General features: G+C 46.2%; 1 protein-coding gene across 2 annotated transcripts in view; it reads right to left on the bottom strand.

Annotated features, from left to right (window-relative positions):
• Positions 1 to 26,641, bottom strand: part of SORCS3 (sortilin related VPS10 domain containing receptor 3) — an 812,800-nt gene that overhangs the window by 392,563 nt on the left and 393,596 nt on the right. For both annotated transcript variants that reach the window (XM_073553075.1, XM_073553076.1), the window contains exon 4: positions 15,887 to 16,045. In XM_073553075.1, coding sequence (XP_073409176.1) covers positions 15,887 to 16,045 — 159 coding nt within the window. The remainder of the gene's footprint in view (positions 1 to 15,886; positions 16,046 to 26,641) is intronic.

Below are 26,641 nucleotides of genomic sequence, written 5' to 3'. Positions count from 1 at the left end.
GGACAGGAGAACGTGGAGGAGAAAGAGGAGTCTGGAGGTGCATAGAGGATTCTGGAAGAGCAGAGAGGTTTCTGGAAGAGCCTGTAGGGAATAGAGGAGCCTGGAGGAGACAGAAGGATCTGAAGGAGATACAGCAATCTAGAGGAGCAGAGATTAGTATGGAGGGAACAGAGTAGTCTGGAGAGGAAAATGCAATCTGGAGGAGCAGAGAGCCGTCTGTCAGTGAATGAGGAGCTTGGAGGAGACAGGAGAACAAGGAGGGGACATAGTAGACTGGAGGAAAAATAGGAGTCTGGAGGAACATATAGAAGTTTGGAAGAGGCAAGGGAGCCTGGAGAAGACAGAACAGTCTGGACGGTAAAGAGGTGTCTGGCAGCAGCCCTCTCATAGACAACACAGGAACTCTCAGTCAAGTGTTCCTGTGTATGGGAGACTCGGGAGAGATATCTGTCAATAGAATTATCTAATATGCATGGGGGGCTTCAGATCTCTAGGTGGTAAGTATGTATGTGTTAAGGGCTGTCACGGGGTCCTTCTCCGATACCACACAATCAACAGAGTGAGGGAAGTGTGAACAATCCCAAGACCTTTATTATAGGTAAAACTAAAAGGTCCATAAAAAATCCACCACACTGAGGATACAATAGTCCAGAACATGAATGCAGTTCAGTAACAGGATGAATGTCCAAGGAGATGAGAGTCCAACAATCCAGCAGACAGAGGATAAAATGGGTCGATATGCTTCCCCTTCTCTCTGACGTGCTGTCTTCCCACGATCATCACCACACAGGGTCTGACTTGTACAGCTCCTGTCCTCCCCAGCCCCCTCCTTCTGTCCAGGGGTAGTCAGACAGGTTGGGGCGGTTTTCAGGCCTCCCAGACCTGACAAAGGTGCCTTGGGGATTAAGGCACTACAGGGGGTTCATCAAGAGGCATAGATACAGTCAGGCTGCAGACAGTAAGTGAGCTAATTCAATTATCAGACTTTTGGAAGGTAATTGAGACTCTAGACAATATGGGGAATACACGGAATGATACAGGGCAACAAGTGAACACTATGCAAATCCGTAAAATATAAATAGACACAAAATAATACCCACATAACATATCACACCATCACAAGGGTATATGCCTGGAGTATTGTGAGTCAGAGGAGGATATATGATGAGTGCATTCAAGGCCATTTTTGTTCTCTAAATTGCCAGAATTCAAGCATAGGGACACAAAGGAATAGGAATCAACGAGCAATTGTGTATTTCGGTTGCTGAGTATGCCAGGCTCCACTATCCAAAGAACACTCATGTAGAAGATCATTACAAAATAAGAGGAAAAGTGGCCAAAGAGGATCCTAAAATACAAAACAAAAGATGAAGACCTGGGATTAGATTTCTTGGTCAAGATTCTTTTTGAATATCCCATTTGGCCAAGAGAGCTGAAAGGCTGCACCATGTATAAATGATGATGAGTTCTCAGGACTTCTGCGGACTCTCAGACCTAATACTTCCTTTGAAGTTTGATATGGCTCCTCTTGAGTCTTCCTCTATTATATTGCTGTAGTTTTACAGTGAATCTTACAAGAAGGCAGAGGTTACACACCACAGATGGTTTTCATTGCATTTTGAGGTCAGAGAGCATCAGATCTGGATCCAAACATGAAACGCGTGTTATGATTAAAGATGAAAAAGAAAAGTAATGCTCCTGCCTCATGCTGCAACAGAACAACAACACATAATAAAATGTGACAATGTAAAAAGCAGACGTTCTTTTGGAAGAGACCATTCAGCCCACTTGGCCTTGTTTTTGACAACCACATGGTTTCGGACAAACCATTGTGTAAAGGGTGTCCTGTTCCTAGGACATCAACTAACCATCTGGGATCTATGGGGAAAGCCAATATTGAGTGTTCATTTCCCTTGATTTCCTTTCATTTCCCAAAGGGTTTTCTTCACCACAGAATGTCGTAACGTGGTAAAAAGTCCCTCTATGAAAGAACATATGGACAGAAAAAGCCAATCCAAACCATGAAAAAGTATCTAAGAGCCAAGTTCTCCTGGAATCGTGAAACATCTCCAGCTATCTCAGCACTATTGGTAAAGCGAATGCAGAGGTAAGAGTTGCTCCCGTTTGGTGGATCACGTGGGGGAATCGTAATGGGTTTTTACATTGCAATGGTTCAAGTTACATGTCTGAGACATTCAGCTATGGAATTAGAAAAATAAAACAAAAATTTCACTTGCGTTGAAAGAAAAATAAGAAATCACGTCCCTGCCCCACCCCGAGGAATCACAGGGTAAGCACGGAAACTGGGATTAGTCGTCTCCTAGCTGAAGAGTAACATAACATATTTCTGAAGGATGATCGGCAGCTTACTGACGCTGATTATTCCTCAGGCTCCAATTCTTTCCCCTATTTATGGAAACTGAGGACATGATGAAGGGGCTCCACACTTCATTTAGTTCACGAATTGGAAATGAAAGGGTTATTGAGAGGGCGCTCCTTCTGTAATGAGTTTTGTAATCAAGGCATCTATTTTAATTTCAAATTGACTTGATGGGGGCTAATTACTAAACTAAATACCTGCTACTAATGAGGATTAGAAAAAACATTCATCACAAGCTCCATTTACATCCTGATCATGGAGAGGGAAATAGTCACACACTGGATAAATATAGTGATGTGTACTGGAAATACGCATCCGAAGGGACTTACAGTCATCTAAGCGTGCGGGTACGGGTGTTATCCTGTACCCCAAGTATCAGTGTCATTATCCCGTACCCCAAGTATCAGTGTCATTATCCTGTACCCCAAGTATCAGTGTCATTATCCCGTACCCCAAGTATCAGTGTCATTATCCTGTACCCCAAGTATCAGTGTCATTATCCCGTACCCCAAGTATCAGTGTCATTATCCCGTACCCCAAGTATCAGTGTGATTATCCCATACCCCAAGTATCAGTGTCATTATCCTGTACCCCAAGTATCAGAGTCATTATCCCGTACCCCAAGTATCAGTGTGATTATCCCGTACCCCAAGTATCAGTGTGATTATCCCGTACCCCAAGTATCAGTGTCGTTATCCCGTACCCCAAGTATCAGTGTGATTATCCCGTACCCCAAGTATCAGTGTCGTTATCCCGTACCCCAAGTATCAGTGTCATTATCCCGTACCCCAAGTATCAGTGTGATTATCCCGTACCCCAAGTATCAGTGTGATTATCCCGTACCGCAAGTATCAGTGTCGTTATCCCGTACCCCAAGTATCAGTGTGATTATCCCGTACCCCAAGTATCAGAGTCATTATCCCGTACCCCAAGTATCAGAGTCATTATCCCGTACCCCAAGTATCAGCGTCATTATCCCGTACCCCAAGTATCAGTGTGATTATCCTGTACCCCAAGTATCAGTGTGATTATCCCGTACCGCAAGTATCAGTGTCATTATCCCGTACCCCAAGTATCAGTGTCATTATCCTGTACCCCAAGTATCAGTGTGATTATCCCGTACCGCAAGTATCAGTGTCATTATCCCGTACCCCAAGTATCAGTGTCATTATCCCGTACCCCAAGTATCAGTGTCATTATCCCGTACCCCAAGTATCAGTGTCATTATCCAGTACCCCAAGTATCAGTGTCATTATCCCGTACCCCAAGTATCAGTGTCATTATCCCGTACCCCAAGTATCAGTGTCATTATCCCGTACCCCAAGTATCAGTGTCATTATCCCGTGCCCCAAGTATCAGTGTCATTATCCCGTACCCCAAGTATCAGTGTCATTATCCCGTACCCCAAGTATCAGTGTCATTATCCTGTACCCCAAGTATCAGTGTCATTATCCTGTACCCCAAGTATCAGTGTCATTATCCTGTACCCCCAGTGTCAGTGTCATTATCCTGTACCCCCAGTGTCAGTGTCATTATCCTGTACCCCACAGTATAGTACTTGATAAGAAATGTAATGTATGTACACAGTGACTGCACCAGCAGAATAGTGAGTGCAGCTCTGGAGGATAATACAGGATGTAACTCAGGATCAGTAATGTAATGTATGTACACAGTGACTGCACCAGCAGAATAGTGAGTGCAGCTCTGGGGTATAATACAGGAGGTAACTCAGGATCAGTAATGTAATGTATGTACACAGTGACTGCACCAGCAGAATAGTGACTGCAGCTCTGGAGTATAATACAGGATGTAACTCAGGATCAGTAATGTAATGTATGTACACAGTGACTGCACCAGCAGTGAGTGCAGCTCTGGGGTATAATACAGGAGGTAACTCAGGATCAGTAATGTAATGTATGTACACAGTGACTGCACCAGCAGAATAGTGAGTGCAGCTCTGGGGTATAATACAGGATGTAACTCAGGATCAGTAATGTAATGTATGTACACAGTGACTGCACCAGCAGAATAGTGAGTGCAGCTCTGGAGTATAATACAGGATGTAACTCAGGATCAGTAATGTAATGTATGTATACAGTGACTGCACCAGCAGAATAGTGAGTGCAGCTCTGGAGTATAATACAGGATGTAACTCAGGATCAGTAATGTAATGTATGTACACAGTGACTGCACCACCAGAATAGTGAGTGGAGCTCTGGAGTATAATACAGGATGTAACTCAGGACCAGTAATGTAATGTATGTACACAGTGACTGCACCAGTAGAATAGTAAGTGCAGCTCTGGAGTATAATACAGGATGTAACTCAGGACCAGTAATGTAATGTATGTACACAGTGACTGCACCAGCAGAATAGTAAGTGCAGCTCTGGAGTATAATACAGGAAGTAACTCAGGATCAGTAATGTAATGTATGTACACAGTGACTGCACCAGCAGAATAGTGAGTGCAGCTCTGGAGTATAATACAGGATGTAACTGAGGACCAGTAATGTAATGTATGTACACAGTGACTGCACCAGCAGAATAGTAAGTGCAGCTCTGGAGTATAATACAGAATCATAGAATCGTAGAGTTGGAAGGGACCTCCTGGGCCATCTGGTCCAACCCCCTGCTCAAAGCAGGATTCGCTAAATCATCCCAGACAGATGTCTGTCCAGCCTTGGTTTGAAGACTTCCATTGAAGGAGAACTCACCACTTCTCGTGGCAGCCTGTTCCACTCATTGATCACTCTAACTGTCAAAAAGTTTTTTCTAATATCTAATCTGTGTCTCCTCCCATTCAGTTTCATCCCATTGCTTCTAGTCTTTCCTTGTGCAAATGAGAATAAAGTTGATCCTTCTACAATGTGACAGCCCTTTAGATATTTGTAGACAGCTATTAAGTCTCCTCTCAGTCTTCTCTTTTGCAAACTAAACATTCCCAAATCCTGCAACCTTTCCTCATAAGACAGGGTTTGCAGACCGGTCACCATTCTGGTCGCTCTTTTCTGAACTTGCTCCAGTTTGTTGATGTCTTTTTTAAAATGTGGTGCCCAAAACTGGACACAATATTCCAGATGAGATCTGACCAAAGAGGAGTAGAGGGAAATAATGACTTCATGTGATCTAGACTGTATGCTTCTGTTAATACATCCTAGAATTGCATTTGCCTTTTTTGCTGCTGCATCACACTGTTGACTCATATTCAGTCTGTGATCTATTAGTATACCCAAGTCTTTTTCACATGTGCTGTCACTTAGCCCTATTCCTCCCATTCTATATATGCTTTTTCCATTTTTATTGCCCAGATGTAGTACTTTGCATTTCTCCCTGTTAAAAACCATTCTGTTAGTTGCTGCCCACTTCTCCAGTTTATTTAAATCTTTTTGAATCCTCTCTCTCTCTTCTCTAGTATTAGCTATCTCTCCTAGCTTTGTGTCATCAGCAAATTTAATCAGTTTACCCTCAATTCCTTCATCTAAATCGTTGATAAAGATGTTGAACAATATAGGGCCCAGGACAGAGCCCTGTGGTACCCCACTTGAGACATTCTTCCAACTGGATGTGCAGCCATTTACGACCACTCTTTGGGTCTGATCACTAAGCCAGTTATGAATCCACCTAACAGTTGCCTTGTCCATTCCATACTTAGTCATTTTTTTCAATAAGGATTGTATGAGAGACTTTGTCAAATGCTTTGCTGAAGTCAAGATATACTATATCTACAGCATTTCCTTGATCCACCCAATCAGTGATACCGTCATAGAAGGAAATTAAGTTAGTCTGACATGACTTATTAGTTACAAACCCATGCTGACTCTGTTTGATCACTTCATTCTTATCCAGGTATTGACATACATGTTGTTTAATAATTTGTTCAAAGATCTTTCCTGGTATAGAAGTCAGACTCAGCGGCCTATAGTTGCCTGGGTCCACCTTCTTCCCCTTTTTGAAGATAGGAACAACATTTGCTCTTCTCCAGTCTTCTGGCACTTCTCCTGTTCTCCAAGAATTTTCAAAGATTATGGAGAGGGGTTCAAAAATTTCTTCTGCTATCTCCTTCAGTACTCTGGGGTGTAATTCATCTGGACCTGGAGACTTGAATTCATTTAGGTTAGCTAAGTGTTTCCTCACTATCTTTCTGTTTATAGATATCCTGGATTCTTCTATTCCCTTAATAGGACAGTGAATAACAGTTGGTGTTACATTTCCTTTCTGAGAGAAAACAGATGCAAAATAGGAATTTAAAAGTTCAGCCTTCTCAACATCCTGTCTTACCATTTCATCATTTTCATCCTGTAAAAATCCTATAGCATCTTTGACTTTTCTTTTACTTTTGACATATCCCCAAAATCCTTTATTATTGCTTTTGACATCTCTTGCAAGCCTCAATTCATTTTCAGCTTTAGTTAATCTGATTTGTGCCCTGCAGGTTCTGCAGACAGCATTATATTCTTCTTTAGATATGCCTCCCTCTTTCCATTTTATAAACATTTTTTTCTTCCTTTTTAGCATGTGCTTAAGTTCTGTGTTCACCCATCCTGGTTTCCTTAAATGCTTCCTATTCTTCCCTCTTTTCAGAATTGTTAACAACTGTGCTTTGAGAATTTCATTTTTCAAGATTTCCCATCCTTCCTGGACATTTTTGTCTTTAAGGATATCCAGCCATTGGATCCCTCCAATTCTCTTTCTGAATCCCTTAAAATCTGCCTTTCTGAAATCTAACCTTGACGTCTGAGTCTTCACAGGTCTTCCGCCTCTAGTTATCCAAAATTCTAAAATAGCATGGTCGCTACCTCCTAGGGTTCCAGCCACTTTTACCTCCTCAACCATTTCCTCCCTGTTTATAAGGATTAGATCCAAGGTAGCAGTTCCCCTTGTTTTCTCCCCTACCTTTTGGAAGATAAAGTTGTCAGCAAGAGAGGATAAGAATTTCCTTGACCTGTTAGTTTTGCCTGAGAGAGATTCCCAACAAATGTCTGGATAGTTGAAATCTCCCATGACAACTATGTCATATTTTTTGGAGAACTTGGCCATTTGATGCATAAAGAGTTCATCCATATCTTCAGCTTGCACAGGCGGCCTGTAGTAAATGCCTACAATGGTGTCCTTTTTCTGGTCTTTTGCTTCCCTTCCCATGTTGTTCTAGTTTAAAGCTCTCCTTACAAGTGTAGCAAGGCGACTTCCAAATACCTGCTTTCCAGTCTTCGTAAGGTGCACCCCATCTCTAGCAAGTAGTCCATCGTATAAGTAGTTCACTCCGTGATCCAGAAATCCAAATCGTTGCTGACGGCACCATCGACGTAGCCAGTTCTTCACCTGCAGAATCTTATTCCACCTCCTTGTTCCATGGCCATCCACTGGGAGGATGGAAGAGAAGACCACCTGCGCTCCCAGCTCTTTCACTTTCTTGCCTAAGTCTTCAAAGTCTCTGCAGATGGTTTCCAGGTCGTTTCTTGCGGTGTCATTTGTCCCCACATGTAGTAGCAGGAATGGGTAGTCATCTGTAGGTCTGAAGAGTCCTGATATCCTGTCAGACACATCATTAAGTTTTGCACCTGGAAGACAGCACATTTCTCTTGAAGTTATATCCGGTCTGCAGATAGCGGCCTCTGTTCCTCTCAACAGGGAATCCCCCATGACCACCACTCTCCGTCTCTTCTTCACAACATTTTTCTTTCTCCATCCAGGAGGACTCTGAGGGCGTACAAGGTTGCTGTTTGTGGGCAAAGTCTTATCCTGATGTATTTCTTCATCGTTTTCCTGCGTGAGAGCCTGGTACTGGTTCCTGAGCTGTATGGGTAACTCAGGATCAGCACAGGATAAATAATACTAAATACTGAGCTTTTTATGTGCATTAATTCTGGCTGTTTTAGCTTCTGCAGAATGTAACATTTTTATATCTCTTGGATGTCATGTTAGATTATTTTATTTGCCAGCTAAATGTGGAGCTTTTCTGATTAAACTCTTTTACAACTGATGTAAACAGAAAGTCTTGGAATATGTTAGGAGACGTAGAGAAATATAAGAGCATTCCCCGCTGTGTGCTGTGAGAGCGCCTGCACTGATCGTCCTTTTACCTAACCTTCCTGCACTTTATATTAGAGATGTTTAAGCTTCATAGGCGAAACTAAAAATGCTTTATGACGTCTTTGTGAATGTAAGGGCACCATTACGCTCTCTTGCGCAGACATTGATAGAAAGTAATGGAGTGGCGCAGCGCTCGCCTCTGCTATGTTTATGGCCCCCGTGAAGCCGCCGCTCTCATGCCATCTTTATGCGCGGTTGTCAGCAGGAAAGACTGATCATGGCCGGGGAGAACATGGAGCTGATGAGAGAACTGATCAATACCGACTGTCACATCCCCGGCCCTGGAGATGGGCTCCAATATGGATGTAGAGCCGTCTGCGGCACATATCACGACCGCGCTCCTCGCTGACTTACAGCATGAAGCTTCCATGCTCTGAGATGTGACAGCGCGGCGTCTGACGATTGTGTATCCAGCGCATTCTTTATTTAAAAGCTTGGAAAAAAAACATCTAAGTGCAGGTAACTTATTTTCTTGCACCATCCAGGGACATTTTTAATTGGGAAAGCCGATGACTGCATGTTATCGTGTGTATCAGCGACTGACGGACCTGAGCGCAGCAGTAAAGCCGCCACAGCAGAGCTCTAAAACTTGTGCTACAGCAGAGGAAAAGCTGCTCCTCGGAAAACTAAAAGAATGGGTCTCATGTAGGCATCACCGCGTCGTCTGGATAGTAGGTCCACAGTGACGTCATCATGATGTCAGAAGAGGATCACAGCAGGGAGGAGGAGGACTTAACGTGACCGCTCACCAGGAGCTTCCAAATCATTCCCACACCTTTACTGTGGATCGATTGCAAATTAAACCTTTCAACCATCCTTTTCGAAGAAATGTTTCCCATCACCTTGCTATGCAGCATCCGGCTATAATTCCCTCTTTCGTGCCTGAATATGTCATAGGCTTCAAAAAAATATCTATAGTGTAAAATGGGGAGCGAGGAAGGAGAGGAGGGAGATGCAGCTGCAAGGATTCCATCTCTGCTTGAGCTGTGGGAGAGGAGGAAGAGCAGCAGGCTTGGCTCAGTCGCACATCTCATCTATGACATTGGCCCGGAATAAGCCATTCCACTCATCAACCATACAATTAGCATAATGGACACCATGGAGAATAAGAGTATCCCACTCACGACCACCATCGATGAGCCACAGCAACTAGCATGCCGCTGCTTTTTGCGCTAGCAGATCCAGACCTACCGTGTATTAATTGCACCTTTACTCACGGTAATGTCCGCAATATAATATTACACTTCCAGTACTCTTATATGTGATAACTGGCTTCAGACCAGTGGCATACGAGACGCTTGAACCTCTGTATGGGTGGTGGGAAGAAGTGATGTCATTACGTCCACCTGATCAATGTCGCCTACTTATAGCTGCTGGAACCCAAAAGGGGAAGAAGATTGATCAGTCTGAACTAAGGAGAAGTTTTATGGAAATTGGGCGGGGGGTCAGAGGAAAGTAGAGGAAGCTCCAACCAACAAGACTCTGGAGGAAGAGAAGCTGACCAAGGAGACAAGCGTCTACAAGTCCCTGAGTGTTATTAAAGTCATCCTGCGGCAAAGAGAGGGCCACCAGGAAGAGGAGCTGCAACAGTCAACTACACATGGAGTACCCGGCATCACGTAGGAGCTACAAGAAGGGTGACTGATGGGCAGGTGAGTGCCTCTTTACTGTACACTAGAGTTAATTCAAATTTGATGTTTGTAGATTTGAGGGAAATTCTAATGGAATTCACTCGACCACGAAAGGGTTTTAAAAAAATTCTTATACTCGCCTCCTCAGTCCTCCTGTCCCACCGCCCCCGATTCTCTGAACGTGTCTTCCACCTTGGGACTTTTATATTCTACTATCAGAAGAGCCCGGCATTACCCGGGCATAGTAACTAACTGTGGTTTGTTATAATATATTATAATGATTATCCTCCATTCCATAGTCCCGTGCCCTTATACCTATCATACATATCCTCCATCCCATAGTCCTGTGCCCATATACCCATCACACATCCTCCATCCCATAATCCAGTCCCCATATAGCCATCATACATATCCGCCATCCCATAGTCCCGTGCCCTTATACCTATCATACATATCCTCCATCCCATAGTCCCGTGCCCATATACCCATCACACATCCTCCATCCCATAGTCCCGTGCCCTTATACCTATCATACATATCCTCCATCCCATAGTCCTGTGCCCATATACCCATCACACATCCTCCATCCCATAGTCCCGTGCCCATATACCCATCATACACATCCTCCATCCCATAGTCCCGTGCCCATATACTCATCATACATATCCTCCATCCCATAGTCCTGTGCCCATATACCCATCACACATCCTCCATCCCATAGTCCAGTCCCCATATAGCCATCATACATATCCGCCATCCCATAGTCCCATGCCCTTATACCTATCATACATATCCTCCATCCCATAGTCCCGTGCCCATATACCCATCACACATCCTCCATCCCATAGTCCCGTGCCCATATACCCATCACACATCCTTCATCCCATAGTCCCGTGCCCTTATACCTATCATACATATCCTCCATCCCATAGTCCCGTGCCCATATACCCATCACACATCCTCCATCCCATAGTCCAGTCCCCATATAGCCATCATACATATCCGCCATCCCATAGTTCCATGCCCTTATACCTATCATACATATCCTCCATCCCATAGTCCCGTGCCCATATACCCATCACACATCCTTCATCCCATAGTCCCGTGCCCTTATACCTATCATACATATCCTCCATCCCATAGTCCCGTGCCCATATACCCATCACACATCCTCCATCCCATAGTCCAGTCCCCATATAGCCATCATACATATCCGCCATCCCATAGTCCCATGCCCTTATACCTATCATACATATCCTCCATCTCATAGTCCCGTGCCCATATACCCATCACACATCCTTCATCCCATAGTCCCGTGCCCTTATACCTATCATACATATCCTCCATCCCATAGTCCCGTGCCCATATACCCATCACACATCCTCCATCCCATAGTCCAGTCCCCATATAGCCATCATACATATCCGCCATCCCATAGTCCCATGCCCTTATACCTATCATACATATCCTCCATCCCATAGTCCCGTGCCCATATACCCATCACACATCCTCCATCCCATAGTCCCGTGCCCTTATACCTATCATACATATCCTCCATCCCATAGTCCCGTGCCCATATACCCATCACACATCCTCAATCCCATAGTCCCGTGCCCATATACCCATCATACACATCCTCCATCCCATAGTCCTGTGCCCATATACCCATCATACATCCTCCATCCCATAGTCCCGTGCCCATATACCCATCACACATCCTTCATCCCATAGTCCCGTGCCCATATACCCATCACACATCCTCCATCCCATAGTCCCGTGCCCATATACCCATCATACACATCCTCCATCCCATAGTCCCGTGCCCATATACCCATCACACATCCTTCATCCCATAGTCCCGTGCCCATATACCCATCACACATCCTCCATCCCATAGTCCCGTGCCCATATACCCATCACACATCCTCCATCCCATAGTCCTGTGCCCATATACCCATCATACACATCCTCCATCCCATAGTCCCGTGCCCATATACCCATCATACATATCCTCCATCCCATAGTCCCGTGCCCATATACCCATCACACATCCTCTATCCCATAGTCCCGTGCCCATATACCCATCACACATCCTCCATCCCATAGTCCCGTGCCCATATACCCATCACACATCCTTCATCCCATAGTCCTGTGCCCATATACCCATCATACACATCCTCCATCCCATAGTCCCGTGCCCATATACCCATCATACACATCCTCCATCCCATAGTCCCGTGCCCATATACCCATCATACATATCCTCCATCCCATAGTCCTGTGCCCATATACCCATCATACACATCCTCCATCCCATAGTCCCGTGCCCATATACCCATCACACATCCTCCATCCCATAGTCCCGTGCCCATATACCCATCACACATCCTCCATCCCATAGTCCCGTGCCCATATACCCATCATACATATCCTCCATCCCATAGTCCTGTGCCCATATACCCATCACACATCCTCCATCCCATAGTCCCGTGCCCATATACCCATCACACATCCTCCATCCCATAGTCCCGTGCCCATATACCCATCACACATCCTCCATCCCATAGTCCCGTGCCCATATACCCATCATACATATCCTCCATCCCATAGTCCTGTGCCCATATACCCATCACACATCCTCCATCCCATAGTCCCGTGCCCATATACCCATCACACATCCTTCATCCCATAGTCCCGTGCCCATATACCCATCACACATCCTCCATCCCATAGTCCCGTGCCCATATACCCATCACACATCCTCCATCCCATAGTCCCGTGCCCATATACCCATCACACATCCTCCATCCCATAGTCCTGTGCCCATATACCCATCATACACATCCTCCATCCCATAGTCCCGTGCCCATATACCCATCATACACATCCTCCATCCCATAGTCCCGTGCCCATATACCCATCATACATATCCTCCATCCCATAGTCCTGTGCCCATATACCCATCATACACATCCTCCATCCCATAGTCCCGTGCCCATATACCCATCACACATCCTCCATCCCATAGTCCCGTGCCCATATACCCATCACACATCCTCCATCCCATAGTCCCGTGCCCATATACCCATCACACATCCTCCATCCCATAGTCCCGTGCCCATATACCCATCACACATCCTCCATCCCATAGTCCCGTGCCCATATACCCATCATACATATCCTCCATCCCATAGTCCTGTGCCCAAATACCTATCATACATATCCTCCATCCCATAGTCCCGTGCCCATATACCCATCATACACATCCTCCATCCCATAGTCCCGTGCCCATATACCCATCATACACATCCTCCATCCCATAGTCCCGTGCCCATATACCCATCATACATATCCTCCATCCCATAGTCCCGTGCCCATATACCCATCATACATATCCTCCATCCCATAGTCCTGTGCCCATATACCCATCATACACATCCTCCATCCCATAGTCCCGTGCCCATATACCCATCATACACATCCTCCATCCCATAGTCCCGTGCCCATATACCCATCACACATCCTCCATCCCATAGTCCCGTGCCCATATACCCATCATACATATCCTCCATCCCATAGTCCCGTGCCCATATACCCATCACATATCCTCCATCCCATAGTCCCGTGCCCATATACCCATCACACATCCTCCATCCCATAGTCCCGTGCCCATATACCCATCACACATCCTCCATCCCATAGTCCCGTGCCCATATACCCATCACACATCCTCCATCCCATAGCCCCGTGCCCATATACCCATCACACATCCTCCATCCCATAGTCCCGTGCCCATATACCCATCACACATCCTCCATCCCATAGTCCCGTGCCCATATACTCATCACACATCCTCCATCCCATAGTCCAGTGCCCATATACCCATCATACACATCCTCCATCCCATAGTCCCGTGCCCATATACCCATCATACATATCCTCCATCCCATAGTCCCGTGCCCATATACCCATCACACATCCTCCATCCCATAGTCCCGTGCCCATATACCCATCACACATCCTCCATCCCATAGTCCCGTGCCCATATACCCATCACACATCCTCCATCCCATAGTCCCGTGCCCATATACCCATCACACATCCTCCATCCCATAGTCCCGTGCCCATATACCCATCACACATCCTCCATCCCATAGTCCAGTGCCCATATACCCATCATACACATCCTCCATCCCATAGTCCCGTGCCCATATACCCATCATACATATCCTCCATCCCATAGTCCCGTGCCCATATACCCATCACACATCCTCCATCCCATAGTCCCGTGCCCATATACCCATCACACATCCTCCATCCCATAGTCCCGTGCCCATATACCCATCACACATCCTCCATCCCATAGTCCAGTGCCCATATACCCATCACACATCCTCCATCCCATAGTCCCGTGCCCATATACCCATCACACATCCTCCATCCCATAGTCCAGTGCCCATATACCCATCATACACATCCTCCATCCCATAGTCCCGTGCCCATATACCCATCATACATATCCTCCATCCCATAGTCCAGTGCCCATATACCCATCATACACATCCTCCATCCCATAGTCCCGTGCCCATATACCCATCATACATATCCTCCATCCCATAGTCCCGTGCCCATATACCCATCATACACATCCTCCATCCCATAGTCCCGTGCCCATATACCCATCACACATCCTCCATCCCATAGTCCCGTGCCCATATACCCATCATACATATCCTCCATCCCATAGTCCCGTGCCCATATACCCATCACACATCCTCCATCCCATAGTCCCGTGCCCATATACCCATCACACATCCTCCATCCCATAGTCCCGTGCCCATATACCCATCACACATCCTCCATCCCATAGTCCCGTGCCCATATACCCATCATACATATCCTCCATCCCATAGTCCAGTGCCCATATACCCATCATACATATCCTCCATCCCATAGTCCAGTGCCCATATACCCATCATACATATCCTCCATCCCATAGTCCCGTGCCCATATACCCATCATACACATCCTCCATCCCATAGTCCAGTGCCCATATACCCATTAAGACATTATCTTCGCCATGGCAACCATTCTGACATCATCGTCAATACACACACACGTTTTTATATCTATAGAATATTATTCTCCTAGCTTCCCTCTGGCTCGGACTTCCATTCCCGAGACCCCATGACATCGCGATGTGTTTGATCGACCAGAAGCTTTTTTATCCGTTTTCTTTTCCTTCGTAACCCAGAAACATGGAGGCCGACTGTCATTTTGCTGAATTCGCCCAAAACAAATCACAAAAAAATTCAATCTTGTGGAAACATTTTTTTTGTAATATTCGAGGTGAATTTGACTTGCTTCAAATGAATTCGCTCCTGTTTACCATACACGTAGGCTTAATATAAGTATGGTGCCTGATTAGCGTGTAACTAGCACATCATTATCTACATATGCTAATGAGCCTATTTCCAGACTATAATTAGCATCCGATGTCCCTGTATTAGCGGGTTACACTAAGCTGCGCTAGAAACAGGCTCAGATTCATCCTAAGTAATGCCCTGCTGTGATTGGTTAGGATCTGACCACATGAACCCCAATCAATATGTAGAATATTGGGTTTGGAGCCTCTGCATGGCCCCTGATTGAGCGCCATCACCCCGATATTACATATCGCACGTCTATGAGACTCAGACTGTACAGAGAGTTCAGCTCTGGAGGTGTCTACAGAATTACAGTGGCTCGGACACCAGCGATGTTCCCATCAAGCATTGGGTTTTACCTTCTGGTCAAGACTGTACGCCAGCACCCAGTCCTCCTGCTTGGGGTGGAAGAGTAGGCTCTGAATGTAGAAATTGAGTCTGTATTTCTGGTAGGTGGCTCCGGCGTCGGAGCTGATCAGTATGCTGCTCTCCATGTCCGGATCGCTCAGGAGCATGATCTAGAAGACAAAAAATCAAATCTCCATTACAAGGCATCAACGTAATCAAGAAAACATCCTGCAGAAATTGGTTGCAATCATTGCCTTACAGAATTAGGGTACTGGGGAATAAGTAACACCTGGCTCCTTGGGCCCCGAGGCCCTTCTGGCACAAAAGGAGATACCTATATAATGAGGGACACATGGTAGGTGAAGCGCTGGTGCACAAATTGCATTTAGGCCAAAGAAATTCTAGTCACACCTCTGAACCAAGCTTTGCCAGCACTGAAGTTGGTAGACAACCATTTTTTGCTACAGAGTCTAACCTATCACTTGCAATGATGCATCTGCTCCTTCTCTGGTGTGACTGACAGCAGCAACCAACCCAACACTGCTACCGGAACAGCGGACAACCAGTGACTACCAAGAGCAACCTACAACACCTGCCGTATACCAGGAACACCCCACAAGATCTGCCATATACCAGAAACACCCCACAAGGCCTGCCATACACCAGGAACACCCCACAAGGCCTGCAGTATACAAGGAACACCCCACAAGATGTGCCGTATACCAGGAACACCCCTCAAGACCTGTCGTATACAGGGAACACCCCACAAGACCTGCCATATTCTGGGAACACCCCACAAGACCTGCCATATATCAGGAACACCCCACAAGACCTGCTGTATAGTGGGAATACCCCACAAGACCTACTGTATACCGGGACCAACCCACAAGACCTGCCGTATACCAGGAACACCCCACAAGACCTGCCATATATCGGGAACACCCCACAAGACCTGCCGTATCCCAGTAACACCCCACGAGACCTGCCATATATATCGGGAACTCCCCACAAGACCTACCGTATCCCAGGAACACCCCACGAGACCTGCCATATATCGGGAACACGCCACAAGACCTGCCGCATACCGGGAACACCCCACGAGACCTGCCACATATCGGGAACACCCCACAAGACCTACCCTATCCCAGGAACACCCCACGAGACCTGCCATATATCGGGAACACCCCACAAGACCTGCTGTATCCCAGGAACACCCCACGAGACCTGCCATATATATCGGGAACGCCCCACAAGACCTACCGTATCCCAGGAACACCCCACGAGACCTGCCATATATCGGGAACGCCCCACAAGACCTGCCGTATACCGTGAACACAAAACAAGATCTGCCGTATCCCAGGAAAACCCCACAAGATTGTCTTATTCCGGGAACACCCGACAATACCTTCTGTATACCGGGAACACCCCACAAGACCTGCCGTATATCGGGAACACACCACAAGACCTTCTGTATACTGGGAACACCCCACAAGATCTGTGGTATACTGGGAGCCCCCCCCACAAGACCCGCATTATACTGGGAACACCCCACAAGACCTGCCGTATACTGAGAACACCCCATATCACCTCCTGTATGGTGATAACACCTCAAAAGACCTGCCGAATACCGGGAACACCCCCACAAGACCCGCTGTATACTGGAAACCCCCACAAGACCTGCTGTATACCAGAAAACACCCCACAAGATTCGTTATATACCGGGAACACCACACAAAACCGACCATATACCGGAAACACCCCACAAGACCCGCTGTATACCGGAAACCCCCACAAGACCCGCTGTATACCGGAAACCCCCACAAGACCTGCTGTATACCGGAAACCCCCACAGGACCTGCTGTATACCAGAAAACAACCCACAAGATTCGTTATATAACGGGAACACCACACAAAACCGACCATATACCGGGAACACCCCACAAGACCCGCTGTATACCGGAAACCCCCACAAGACCCGCTGTATACCAGAAAACACCCTACAAGATTCGTTATATACCGGGAACACCCCACAAGAAATGTTGAAAGCTAAAAAAAACTCCAAGACTTGTTGTTTTAGAGATTTATAAGGAATGTCCATACACACGTCCATTATTCCTGCTTCCAACACCTTTGTTCCTTGATGCCTCATAATAAGTTGCACCTCTGTCACCAGAAAATAAATTATATTTTCACATTATGGATCATCAGGTTTCCTTCTGCAGACTCTAGCTCTAATTTTTAGTTGTCTCTGAGCTGGTGGGCAGACACTAACTGCAGTGATGTCTCCCATACACAACATACAGAAAAAATATATGAGACGCTTAGCATAAAATTTGGCCAAATATTATCTGCCCACCAGCCAACGTCAAGGCGGCCTCAAATCTGATGGGTACCTACAATGTGTGAATACCTCTCTAAGGCTGATGTCTGAATTCCTGGGTGAATGTGGACACCTCTGTCAGCAATGCCTGCATGTATGGGTAAGTAGGAACTTGCTATAATTAAAATCACCACCTGGTGGAGGGCGGAGTGCTCGGTCAGTAAGCTAACATACAAGAGACAAAAAAAACTGACTGGCACATCCAAACTAGTGTTAATAGGTGCATACCAAGAGGAGCTACCCCCATATACAATATACAAAGAATGGTTGCACTCTATCATGCTAAGGCATGTCAATGTGGAATATATGTAATTAGAATTGCAATACAGCTTCCAAAGTACTGAAGAGTGTAGCTGCGAATCCAGCTATGGGGGTGAGATAAACACTTATTAGAAAGCTGCAACATGAGTCAGGGTCTCAAAAAAGAAGTGTTTCATAAGTAGAGAAAGAAGGAAATTTAACTCTAAAGAGATATTACATTTTTTATATTTATTTGTACTTTTGTACTGAGTTATGCAAAGTTTGTTAAAAAAATAACAGTGATTTCAATTTCATGACAATTGCTGAAGTCACTATCGTCCTGTATATATCAATTTTTCAATTTTTTAGACTTTATTGCCTCTGATTAATGACATCATTTCTTACTACAGAACATTGGAACTTAAATGACTAATAAATATGTGAAGTTCTGGATGTTATGTCTAATTAATTACAGATTGATGCAGGGCAGATTGTGCAACTTTATTTAGCAAATCGACGGCTAAGTGGAAATTCAATCATCGAGTTATAGTGAGATCTGGTTTTCCGGCAAACATATCAAATTATCTCTCCCCTGGGAGACAAACCTAGATGGTGCCCCCTATTGGAAGTTTGAGTGAGCTACACAGTATGACAATGTCCGACCTTAGTGACATTAGCAAGGTAGGTTTCTTTTTTCCAGGCAAGAGATCATTTGCATGTTTTTCAAAAGGAGCCTTGTCAAAAAAGATTCTACACCCAGAGAGCCAATCCCTGCTCTGCACTGATGAGGGGCAAGTACCCCGAAACAACTGTCTGAGGATGGATGATGACTTACGGGGAAGTCACCTTCAACTGGTTGCTGTGATGGTGGCAAGCTAGTTTTCACAACTTCCAGTATACAGCTAATTAACATGTTTTTACCATGGACGCAAAAATATTCCCCTGAAAGGGTTGTCTCAATTTCTAAAATTGTGAAATCTTTGTAAATACAAGAAGGGACGGATTTATAATTGCATACAGTCATGGCCAAAAGTTTTGAGAATGACACAAATATTAATTTTTACAAAGTCTACTGCTTCATTTTTTCTAATGGCAATTTGCATATACTCCAGAATGTTATAAAGAGTGATCAGCTTAACAGCAATTACTTGCAAAGTCAATATTTGCTTAGAAAATGAACTTTATCCCCCAAAACACATTTCAACATCATTGCAGCCCTGCCTTAAAAGGACCAGCTAATATCATTTCAGTGATTGCTCCATTAACACAGGTGTGGGTGTTGATGAGGACAGGGCTGGAGATCAATCTGTCATGATTAAGTAAGAATGACACTACTGGACACTTTAAAAGGAGGCTGGTGCTTGGCATCATTGTTTCTCTTCTGTTAACCATGGTTATCTCTAAAGAAACACGTGCAGTCATCATTGCACTGCACAAAAATGGCCTAACAGGGAAGAGTATCGCAGCTAGAAAATTGCACCTCAGTCAACAATCTATCGCATCATCAAGAACTTCAAGGAGAGAGGTTCCCTTGTTGTCAAAAAGGCTCCAGGGCGCCCAAGAAAGACCAGCAAGCGCCAGGACGTCTCTTAAAAGTGTTTCAGCTGCGGGATCGGGCTACCAGCAGTGCAGAGCTTGCTCAGGAATGGCAGCAGGCAGGTGTGTGCCTCTGCACGCACTGTGAGGCGGAGACTCTTGGAGCAAGGCCTGGTCTCAAGGAGGGCCGCAAAGAAGCCACTTCTCTCCAGGAAAAACATGATGGACAGACTGATATTCTGCAAGAGGTACAGGGAGTGGACTGCTGAGGACTGGGGTAAAGTCATTTTCTCCGATGAATCTCCTTTTCGATTGTTTGGGACATCTGGAAAACGGCTTATTCGGAGAAGACCAGGTGAGCGCTACCACCAGTCTTGTCTCATGCCAACTGTCAAGCATCCTGAAACCATTCATGTGTGGGGTTGCTTCTCAGCCAAGGGAATGGGCTCTCTCTCAGTCTTGCCTAAAAACACAGCTATGAATAAAGAATGGTGCCAGAATGTCCTCCAAGAGCAACTTCTCCCAACCGTCCAAGAGCAGTTTGGCGATCAACAATGCCTTTTTCAACATGATGGAGCACCTTGCCATAAAGCAAAGGTGATAACTAAATGGCTCAGGGAACAAAACATAGAGATTTTGGGACCATGGCCTGGAAACTCCCCAGATCTTAATCCCATTGAGAACTTGTGGTCAATCATCAAGAGACGGGTGGACAAACAAAAACCTTCAAATTCAGACAAAATAAAAGCATTGATTTTGCAAGAATGGACTGCTATCAGTCAGGATTTGATCCAGAAGTTGATTGAGAGCATGCCAGGGAGAATTGCTGAGGTCCTGAAGAAGAAGGGTCAACATTGCAAATATTGACTTGCTGCATTAACTCATTCTAACTGTCAATATAACCTTTTGTTACTCATAATATGATTGCAATTATATTTCTGTATGTGATAAAAACATCTGACAAACACATAAAAACCAGAGGCCAGCAGATCATGTGAAAATATAATATTTGTGTCATTCTCAAAACTTTTGGCCATGACTGTAGTTTGCTGCTTGTTACCTCTGCAGTCTTGTTACCTCTGCAGTCTGTCACCCAACGAGACTCTTGCAGAAGGGGAGCGACAATGTCGCTGGTCTGTCCTGTCAATCTTCAGGAGCACACTACTCCACCTGCCCGCAAGCCAAGAAGCAGAGGAACTATGAGCTCCTGAACAAATAATAATAATTTTATTTCTATAGCGCCAACATACAGAAGATTAGGCATCCTCTTTAAGAATACCCTATCCATCTTTTCAATAAATCTGCATCAAGGGCATCTCGTGCCCCCAGCCAAACCTTGCTCCGTCTAGAAGAGCACTCGGCCCTCGGTGTAGGAACGATCCACACATGTTCTCACCACCCACGGAGATAGGACCCACGTTGGCTGTGCCCACGTTCTCCACAGCCACAGGGGCTGCTTCTATTGTGTCTATGCCCTTCTTGTGGTAATTTCACGACTCGCGTCTCGGGCAAAACCTTTTGTCGGTCATGCAGTGAGATCACCCCAGGAAATGTCCCTGATGACGGGTGAACCGCAGTCTCCTTCCTGCTCCCTTTCATCCTCCTGATTGTTACACAATACTCTCTTTCTCGTCTCTCATGATAGTTTTCATTTTAAATCAGCATGAAAAGACGCGGCGGCGGAGGTTCCCACTGATCACAAAGAAAGGAAACATAAGACAAGTGAAAGTTAGATGACTGCGGGCGCCGCACTAGAGCAAATATGACAACGGCAGAAAATCGCTCCCAGCCATGATGTGTTAGATTGCCGTCACTTCAGTAGCTGCTGGAGATCCTCTCCGACATAAAACACATCTGGAGACAGCTCGCTCCGAATCTGTTACCTATAAAATTGCTTTATGCTTATGACGATGATGTACAAAGCTGTTTTTTAGAGGAAACGCTATTAACCTTTTCATAACAGGACAGGATGTAAATAGTAAATGAGACGGGAGATTAAAGGGCCCGAAACAAACCTCACCAAAGGAACAGACCAAAATCTATCAATGTGATCAGTGCGGCAAAATGACATGTAAAAAAAAAAAAAGGATATCAGAAAAGGGTGGATATAGACAGCAGAGGACCATATAGAAACCCCTGGCTCCTTTAAACCCTTAAAGGGATTGTCCACTACTTTCAAACACATTCTAATGGTTGGTGGGAAAATAAACACCCCCAAAAAAACGATTGACACCAACTGGACCAGAAATACTCCATTGTACTCCGCATTGTGTTACTTGCTGGTCTAGCCTCTCCTTCCACTGGGAAGCATCACGTGACCGCTGCAGTCAATCAGCATCTCTGATCGGCTGCAGTGTTCATATTTTGGCAAAGCTGGAAGGAACAATCTTTCTTCCAGCCCCAGATGGAATGTGAAGGAATGTAACAGAATATTAAAGTATGTAATGGAATGTGACGGAATGTGACAGAATGTGTTAGGAATGTGAAGGAATGTGATGGAACGTGAAGGTATGTGACGGAATGTGACGGAACGTGAAGGTATGTGACAGAATGTGACGGAACGAGAAGGTATGTGATGGAATGTAATGGAATGTACGGATGTGATGGAATGTGGCGGAATGTGAAGGAATTTGATGGAATGTGAAGGAATGTTATGTGACCAAATATGAAGGTATGTGATGGAATGTGATGGAACGTCAAGGAGTGTGATGGAATGTGATGAAATATCACGGAATATAAAGGTATTTGACTGAATGTGACGGAATGTGAAGGAATGTGACAGCTCAGATGGAATGTGACAGAATGTAACATTCATGTAATGCTTCTGTTCTCGCTATGGGTCACAGGACACTTAGTCCCTTCTTCATACAAAGTTTCTGGTGAGCTGACATAAATCATGCTTGTGAGTCCTCTGTCCGAACCTGTGTAACACAGAGGCGCAGAGCAAGGGTTAACAGGGGTAAACAGTTGTCTGATTTAATGGTTACAGAGAGAAATCTCCTGGCAGGGAGCAACAAGGGTTAAATTAGATTAATGTTAGAAATTACAAAAGAACGGAACAACTTAAAGTGACAGGTTATATGTATGTCTGTTTCACTTAGAGTGAGTCTGATGCTTGTCACTTCCTCTGAGATGATTGCTAGATGCTGGCTGAGGTCGGTGCTGAGGTCTTCTGGCTTCCCTGCCTAACAAATCAGTTTTTCTCTCTTCTGGCGGCAGCGGCGGTCACCGGACTGACACGCTGAGCCCCTAGTCCGTTACGTTGCTTTGCAGCCAAGAGTTCTTCACAGCAATCTCCAGCTTGGCGTGCACTCCGCTGCATGCCCGACGACATCACCCAATCCTTTCTGCACCCGACTCTTATCGCTGCCGTGCGGCCTATCATTACTCGTGGCGCGACGCAGGTCCTCACTCTCAGTTCTCTCTGGTGGGAACCCCCTCTCGCTTCCTGAACAAAACCCTTTATACTCCTCTGGCTCACCACGCCCCCTCTCTGCAGGTCATGGGTCTCCTCCGTCCCTCAATTTCCTTCACCCCTGCAACAAGAGGCTCGGCCCCAGCAGTTCCAGACCCGGGGCTTTATCAGCACCCACAGCCGGGTCTTCTCCCTTATTACACCCCTGTCTCCTTCACCAGACGTTCACATTCCTTCACTTCTTGAATGACTCATAATGGGTAGGGGGCACTCCAGCCGTTGTTCACTCGGATCGACGTAATCCAGGTTGACTGATGGGAGGAAAAGAGCTACTTGGATCCGATGAGTCTGCCATGCATGTAGCTTCAAGCATTGGTACTTCAGTGCTCACATCCCTGGGGGCAGTAGACAGTGAACCATTGAGGTATAGGGGCAAGCCGACATCGCTTCTTCATCAAAGCTGAGAACCTTCGAAGTGGGTACAATGATAACTTTTGGCGATTCTTCTCCATCTTCAGATCCTTTGGACAGGCAGGGCCGTAACATGTTACGGTGAACTACCCGGTGTCATGGTCACGTGTGACTGGACACACCGCCTCCAGCAAGGCGAATTTATATGACACGCATGACCCTGGATACACCGCCTCCAGCAAGGTGAATTTCAGAATAAAGGGGAAAACCAGGAAAACAATTACAATGGTGGCCCTGCGATAGGGAACGGGGACGTGGAGACCTCCTGCACTCCTCTGAGTCAGTGTCTCTACACTCCTAACGATCCCTAGGCCGGTTCCGCACCAGGCGCCGATCAGGATACCTGAAATCCCTTGCTCGCCCTGAACCAATCCCTTACTAGTGAAGTGAACGGTGCAGAAACTAATCCCACCACTGCACTAAAACACACATTGAGGAAAGTGACAAACAGGGAAACACCACTTAGCTTTGCTATGTTGCTAATGCTCCAAGCAACAGAGTCTGACACCTGAGTGCATCTTTTCCTCCAACCGGATCCAACACCTGAGTGCAGCTTTCCAGCAACAGAGTCCCGCATCTGAGTGCAGCTTTACAGCAACAGAGTCCAGCATCCGTGTGCAGCTTTCCAGCAACAGAGTCCAGCATCCGTGTGCAGCTTTCCAGCAACAGAGTCCAGCATCCAAGTGCAGCTTTCCAGCAACAGACTTCAGCATCTGAGTGCAGCTCTCTTCCAGCAACAGAGTCCAGCATCTGAGTGCAGCTTTCACCATAACTGCCACTCCACCAAGCTTTGCAAGAACTCCTCGCTGACACATAGCTGCCACTCCACCAAGCTTTACAAGAACTCCACACTGACACCATAGCTGCCACTCCTCCTATCTTTGCAAGAACTCCTCGCTAACACCACAGCTGCCACTCCAGGATTCTGACTGAGCTGCCCGGGACTCTTCTCAAGTTCCTTCCTTCACCAAGGATGGTTGGAAACGACCAATATCACCAACAGTCAGTGAGAACACCTGACACACCTTTATAGTTAGGAGCCAGAGTCTCACACCTGTTAGAGATTCCCCTGCAATAATGCTCACCACCACCGGGGGCAAACTAGAACAAAAGACAACACTGTGTAATAACCTCAATGGCCACCAGGGGCAAAACCAACCCCAAGCCACCAGCTCAAAGGAAAAAAAAAGGTTACTTATTCAAAACCTGTCATAGCCAACCTGGATCATGACACCCGGGTTGCCGCTCCTTCGGCCCGTTCAGGCTGGACTTCATACATCGGCCCGTTAAAACCGACTCGGCGTGTCACTCGATGCGGGGTCCTCTCCCATCGGCTTTCCTGCTTTCCTCGGGGCCGCTTGTTCAGGATTAACACCCGGTTCCCTGATCTCAGAGCTGTCCCTCAAGAAGGTGCAGCTTCATAATGCTTGAGTTCTTGAAACTTCGTCTGCACCAGCCGGCGTAGAGTCTGCAGTCGATGTCAGTGCTCTCGGACTCAGGAAGACACTCCCGTCCGTGGGTAGTCCTCTTCTGGGTCCAACTCCAGCTCGGGACCTCCACCCCATCGCCCGAACAGCAAGGTGTATGGAGTGAACTCCATTGTACTGTGCACTCAATTGTTGTATGCCCACACTAACTCATCCACGAACTCCGGTCATCATATCTTCCGATCTTCCTCTAACGTTCGAAGCATCTGGATCAGCATCCGGTTAAAGCATTCACAGGCCCCATTTTTCCTGAGGGTGGTAAGGAGTAGTTCTTGACTTTTCAATACGGTATAAAAGGTGCAACTCTTCCATCACTCAGCCTTGGAAGCAGGCGTCTTAGTTGGAGTGGATCCTGTTTGGGCAACCGTGCACCCGGATGAAATCCTGGCAAATGACCTGTGCAGATGATTCAGCAGGCTGGTCTCGGGTCGAAGTCACTACAGCAAACTTTGTGAAATGGTCGGTCATCACCACCCATGTCCACACCCGAGATGCACCGGGCCTACAGTTAAGTCAGTGATTTTCAACCTTTTTTGAGCCGCGGCACACTTTTTATACGTAAAAAATCCCGGGGCACACCACCAACCAAAATGGCACAAAATGACACTAAAACAGTACATATTATACATAATTATCCCTTTCTTTTAGTAAAATGCCCCATTATTATCCCCTTCTTTTAGTAATATGCCCCATCATTATCACCTTCTTGTAGTAATATGCCCCATCATAATCCCCTTCATGTAGAAATTGCCCATTCCACTACCTCCATCATTTCCTTCTCCCCACCACCCCATTATTGCCCTTTCGACAACCCCATCATTGCCCTCTCCCCACCACCGCCTTCTTATCACCCCCATCACCGCCTTCTCCATTGCCCTCTCCCCATCACCGCCTTCTCCATGACTCCCATCATTGCTTCTCATCACATCCAGCAACTCACCTACACACGCACACAAACACACACCTCTCACCTAGACACACACACACACACACACCCCTCACCTCTCCTCACCGGCAGCTTCCTCTCACTGGCACAGCAGCCGCGGGGCTGAATGATGATGTCATCCAGCCGCGCCGCTGACTGCTGTGTCAGGGAGGAAGCGACACAGGAACACGGGACTGCTGCCTCTCCGACCCGCCGCCCTGCTTGCCTCCACATGGCTAATTTGCATCGCATGTAAATTAGCCATGCATACACGCGGCACACCCGACTAGTGTGCCGCGGAACACTGGTTGA

Source organism: Dendrobates tinctorius, unplaced genomic scaffold, assembly GCF_039654945.1.
Source record: "Dendrobates tinctorius isolate UK_male_01 unplaced genomic scaffold, ASM3965494v1 ptg000196l, whole genome shotgun sequence".
Taxonomy (NCBI): Eukaryota; Metazoa; Chordata; class Amphibia; order Anura; family Dendrobatidae; genus Dendrobates; species Dendrobates tinctorius.
This window is presented reverse-complemented; position numbering and strand designations above follow the sequence as displayed.